Below are 5,193 nucleotides of genomic sequence, written 5' to 3'. Positions count from 1 at the left end.
AAAAAAAAAAAAAAAAGAAAGAGTGAAAGAGCGAAACTGTCTCAAAAAAAAAAAAAGTCCAGTCATGTAATTATGTAACAGTCATGTGACCTCTTATGGAGCTTCCAATGGCAACTAGAAGCACATGCAGCTTGTGGATTTCATCTGAGTGTAACTGAGGTTTCCATCTTGAATGTGACTGTCCAAACCACTGCCGGCGGATGGTGCATTTTTCTGAGTTTAAGCAGGAGTCAGGAGTCCCCAAAAGGGAACGGAAGATACTTGATCCTGGCATATCTTATGCCCTCTCTGGGCCTCAGTTTGTTTCACAGGATTGAAATCCTGGAAAGTTAGATGCTTATCTCATCTGGAGAAGTTGTTCTGCCTTTTTTTGTTTGTATTTTTTTTTTTTGAGATGGAGTCTGGCTTTGTCACCCAGGCTGGAATGCACACAATCTCAGCTCACTGCAAGTTCTGCCTCCCGGGTTCACGCCATTCTGCTGCCTCAGCCTCCCGAGTAGCTGGGACTACAGGTGCCCACCACCACGTCCAGCTAATTTTTGTATTTTTAGTAGAGATGGGATTTCACCGTGTTAGCCAGGATGGTCTCGATCTCCTGACCTTGTGATCCACCCACCTGGGCCTCCCACAGTGCTGGGATTACAGGCATGAGCCACTGCGCCCGGCCTATTCTGCCTTTGTTAAGGTGGAGCAGGAACAGTCACACTGGGACGTGAGAATGGACAGTTGCCTGCCCCCACCTAGGGATTCACCTTTTGCTAAATGTGTGAGCCATGGGCTCGGCCCTGGGGGCACTTAGGAACGTGACTAGTCTTCCCCTGCAGTGTGGAGGACACGTGCCACAGAGCCCAGCTTTGTGCTCGGTGCCAGAGAGGCGTCCAGGGACAGGCAGGGCTGCATGCAGCCTGGAAGGATGAGCCAGGCCAGGCGGGAAACAGAAGTCCAGGTAGAAGGGAGGAGCCGAATTGGGGTGCACTTCATATGGGCTCAGGCAGGTCAGCCTGTGGAATGAATAGATGCCAACATGCAGGCCGGCCTGGAATGTGGCAGGAGCGACAATGGCTTCCCGTTTCTGGGAATTCTGCCAGCACCTACGGTGGTGCCTTTTTACTTGGCTTACTTTTTTTCTCGACATGCAGGCAGCATCTATCCCAGACTACAGGGGCCCTAATGGAGTGTGGACACTGCTTCAGAAAGGGAGAAGCGTGAGGTAAGTGGGCCAGGTGCGGCCTCCCACGTAGGCTGAGCAGAGGCAGCATGGGCCTGAGCTCCGGCTGTCCTCACCTTGCCTTCCTTTCTGCCTGGCAGTGCTGCTGACCTGAGTGAGGCCGAGCCAACCCTCACCCACATGAGCATCACCCGTTTGCATGAGCAGAAGCTGGTAAGATCCCTGGGTGGCTGGTACACTTGCCTGGGACCAGGCAGAGCACCTTGGTGCCCAGTGGGCAACTGCGTCCTCCCTCTGTCTGCCAGTTGACTCCCATCATGAGCACCCACCAAGTGGGTTAGGCCCCAGATTTGATCCTCCCATGCTTCCTCTCCAGAACAGAAGGGGAGCGCCCCCTCTGAACCTTCCCATCCACAGCCAGCCTCAGCCTCAGAGCTGCTGGTGGCCTTTCCCCTTTGTGATTCCATTGCATTTTTCTGTGGACCTCAGAAGCCATCCCAGTCACAGGGGAGGCTTATAGGACATCTCTGGGGACCTTCTGCTGAACACCCTCAACCAAGGGGGTGTAGGGTCGACCTACCTAGGTCCCCAGGCACCTGAAATGTCATGACCCAAGAGAGCATGGATCCAGGGTGGAGTGGCCCTTGCCAAAGCCCTGAGCCACTTCCCATCCTTGCCTTGACAGTGCAGCCTCTTGCCCTCCCAGCCACTCCAGGTGCATCAGGGCTGGAGGAAGGACATAGCCCCGCCCCTCCGCACCATAGGCCCTCTTGAGTCCTGGTGGTTGGACCTGTTGTGTGTTTTACTTTCTAAGGCTCTCTGCAGGGTTCGAGCTACCCCTGGTCTTGGGAGCCATCAGCTGGGCTCATAACAGCCTCGCTGTGGCTGAGTACTGACCTCCCCGTCACCACCCGTTCTGCCTTCCAGGTGCAGCATGTGGTGTCTCAGAACTGTGACGGGCTCCACCTGAGAAGTGGGCTGCCGCGCACGGCCATCTCCGAGCTCCACGGGAACATGTACATTGAAGTGAGCAGTCCTGCGGTGACCCAGGGTCTCCACGGGCAGGCGGGTCCCACTCACTGTGCCCTCTTGCCTCCAGGTCTGCACCTCCTGCGTTCCCAACAGGGAGTACGTGCGAGTGTTCGACGTGACGGAACGTACCGCCCTCCACAGACACCAGACGGGCCGGACCTGCCACAAGTGTGGGACCCAGCTCCGGGACACCATTGTGCACTTTGGAGAGAGGGGGACGTTGGGGCAGCCTCTGAACTGGGAAGCGGCAACTGAGGCTGCCAGCAGAGCAGACACCATCCTGTGTCTGGGGTCTAGCCTGAAGGTACGTGCCGATGACACCAGGCATGAGCCGAGCCCCCGCCTGCCCGAGGGTGTCCAGCTCTGTTGCCCAGCACTCTACAAACTTGTCCCCTGTGTGTGTGCCGTGTCTGTCTGTCTGTTTCCGCAGGTTCTAAAGAAGTATCCACGCCTGTGGTGCATGACCAAGCCCCCTAGCCGGCGGCCGAAACTCTACATTGTGAACTTGCAGGTAACTTGGGTTCTGAGAGCCACATCCTTAGACCTGGGTCTCAGAACGCAGAGCCGGAGAGACCCCACACCCCTGCACCAGGGCGGTCTGACAGGGCCCCCGTGGGTGCTCAGGGAGCACTGACCGAGCCCACAGGGGCCGAGGCGGACAGGCCACCAGGAAGGGTCGGGCTGCTTTTACTCTCACTCGGCTTTCCCTGTCCTCAGTGGACCCCGAAGGATGACTGGGCTGCCCTGAAGCTACACGGGAAGTGTGACGATGTCATGCGGCTCCTCATGGCTGAGCTGGGCTTGGAGATCCCCGCCTACAGCAGGTGAGTGGACCATTGCAGCAGCCTGCTTCCCCGCACCTGTGTGTGCTGGGCCCGTCTGTCTGCTCTCGTGAGCTGAGCGTGGAGGAGGCTCTGAGGCGTTCGCGGTGGTGTCTGAGGCATGGCTGAAGTGCGGTGGTCTCCAGAGGGCCTGACCTCAGTGGTCAGCGGAGGCCCTGCGTGTGCCACTCCTGCCCTGGCTGATGCGGCACACACAGCCCCGCGGGGAGAGGGCTTCTGCCCACGTGCTCCTGCTCCAGGCCTCCCCATGGAGCTCTCCAAGATGCCCGGTGGGAAGCATCTCGAGGGGACGAGCACTTGGCAGCTCTGGTCGGACAGAATCTGTGTGCTTGGTTTTGGGAGTTGGCGTACTTTGGGAAAGCTTAAACAGACTGTGCCTTAATACAGAATTTGTGATAATTTAGACTTGGTGTATGTATTGAGTAAAAAGTTTACACTCTCTTTCTCTGTGAATTTTCAGGGTCTTATAGGGGAAATCAATAACTTCTTTTAATCAAAGGGTTCAAGAAATTAAGGATCCCTTCACCTTCTGGGCCTGGCACTTCTTGTATGTTATGTGTGTGGTGTTCTGTGATGTGGGCTATCGTGTACTGTCTTTTTTTTTTTTTTACATTAACTTAGCTCATTTTCCTTATCAGTGCGTATCTGTATCTTAAGTTACGATCTGTGGTTCTGCATCTCAGTCAGACACGTGCTTTCTTCACGGTGTCATCTGTAGGCCGCGCCTCCCTAGTCAGCTGGGAAGGGGGAGAGGGTCTGGTCCGCCTGCCCCTGGTGGTACAAGTGGAAGGTGGGCCCAGAGTTGCTAGTGACTCATCCCTGGAGACGGAGGCAGCCCTGGGGCCACTGCTGCCCTGTCCTGTGTGTGCACGCCGCTCAGTGGTGGAGGAGGACACGGAGTTCTGAGGAGACCAAGCTAGTGTGGGTGCTGACCTTTGAGTCACCACCTAAGAGGTGACCTCTCTCGCATCCGTTCTGCAGCTTGGTAACAATGAAGCTGCCACCAACCAGAGCTCAGCCGCAGTTGACACGGGTGGAAAGGGGATGGGAAGGCAGGGACTGCAGGCAGCTTTCCCGAGCTGGGGCGGGTGTGGCTGTGAGAGGCTCCCAGGCCCGCCTGATGCCGCTTTCCCTTTTTGGCAGGTGGCAGGATCCCATTTTCTCACTGGCGACTCCCCTGCGTGCTGGCGAAGAAGGCAGCCACAGTCGGAAGTCGCTGTGCAGAAGCAGAGAGGAAGCCCCACCTGGGGACCGGGGTGGACCACTTAGCTCGGCCCCCATCCTAGGGGGCTGGTTTGGCAGGGGCTGCACAAAACGCACAAAAAGGAAGAAAGTGACGTAACCTGGTGCTCCATGAAGAACAGTTGGCACTTTGCAGATGGCCAGTGTCACGGTGAAGGCTGGGTTGTCCCCGCGGGTCTAGTGAGAACTCTTTGGGGATGACGTTTTCACCGTGACATTTTTAGCCATTTGTCCTCGCGGAAGCCCCTTGCACTGCTGCGGTTGTCCCCGATACGACTTGGCCATCGAGGATACCTGCCCATCCGGCCTCTATGTCAAGAGGTGGCAGCCGCACCTTTCTGTGAGAACGGAACTCGGGTTATTTCAGCCCCGGCCGGCAGAGTGGAAGCGCCCAGCGGCCTTTCCTCACTCAGCAGGCCAGTCTCAGGGCCTCACCCTATTTCTACTACTTCTTAATGAAAAAGTGTGAAAACTTTATAGAACCCTCTCTGTACTGGACGTGCGGCAGAGGGGTGGCTCCGAGCCTCGGCTCTATGCAGACCTTTTTATTTCTATTAAACGTTTCTGCACTGGTTTCCAGTGTCCCCAAGCGGTCGGCGCGGGCTCCCCGGGCTCAGGTCTGCTGCCTGGCAGCGCGGTCCTGGCTTAAAACCCCCTTGGTTGGAGAAGGGACCACTGTAGATTATTGTGCCAGAAAATAACTAAGAGAAAAACTGCCCTGGTTGGCACAGCGCCCCGTGGAGGTTCCCGGAGGTGGCGGCGGTGGGACGCGCCCTCGCGGCACTGCCCAGACATCCCAGCACCAGGTGTGGACGGTGCGGAGAGGCCAGGTGTGGGCTGGAGGCGGGTCTCGGGCCGCGCGGCACACGCCATTGGCTGTGCGTTTGGAGGGGGTGGGGCTCTGTCAGG

At 57.1% G+C, this 5,193-nt stretch overlaps 1 protein-coding gene across 1 annotated transcript in view; it reads left to right on the top strand.

Moving 5' to 3' along the window:
• Positions 1-4,857, top strand: part of SIRT7 (sirtuin 7) — a 6,815-nt gene extending 1,958 nt beyond the window's left edge. The window contains exons 3-9 of the mRNA XM_011962951.1: positions 1,140-1,210; positions 1,309-1,381; positions 2,096-2,194; positions 2,268-2,504; positions 2,631-2,711; positions 2,918-3,024; positions 4,186-4,857. Coding sequence (XP_011818341.1) covers positions 1,140-1,210; positions 1,309-1,381; positions 2,096-2,194; positions 2,268-2,504; positions 2,631-2,711; positions 2,918-3,024; positions 4,186-4,384 — 867 coding nt within the window. The 3' untranslated portion in view covers positions 4,385-4,857. The remainder of the gene's footprint in view (positions 1-1,139; positions 1,211-1,308; positions 1,382-2,095; positions 2,195-2,267; positions 2,505-2,630; positions 2,712-2,917; positions 3,025-4,185) is intronic.
• Positions 4,858-5,193: the final 336 nt, after the last annotated feature.

The sequence above is a fragment of the Colobus angolensis genome, unplaced genomic scaffold, assembly GCF_000951035.1.
Source record: "Colobus angolensis palliatus isolate OR3802 unplaced genomic scaffold, Cang.pa_1.0 Scaffold1, whole genome shotgun sequence".
Lineage (NCBI taxonomy): Eukaryota > Metazoa > Chordata > Mammalia > Primates > Cercopithecidae > Colobus > Colobus angolensis.
The sequence above is the reverse complement of the archived record's forward strand: the minus strand, read 5'-3'. Positions and strand labels throughout refer to the sequence as shown.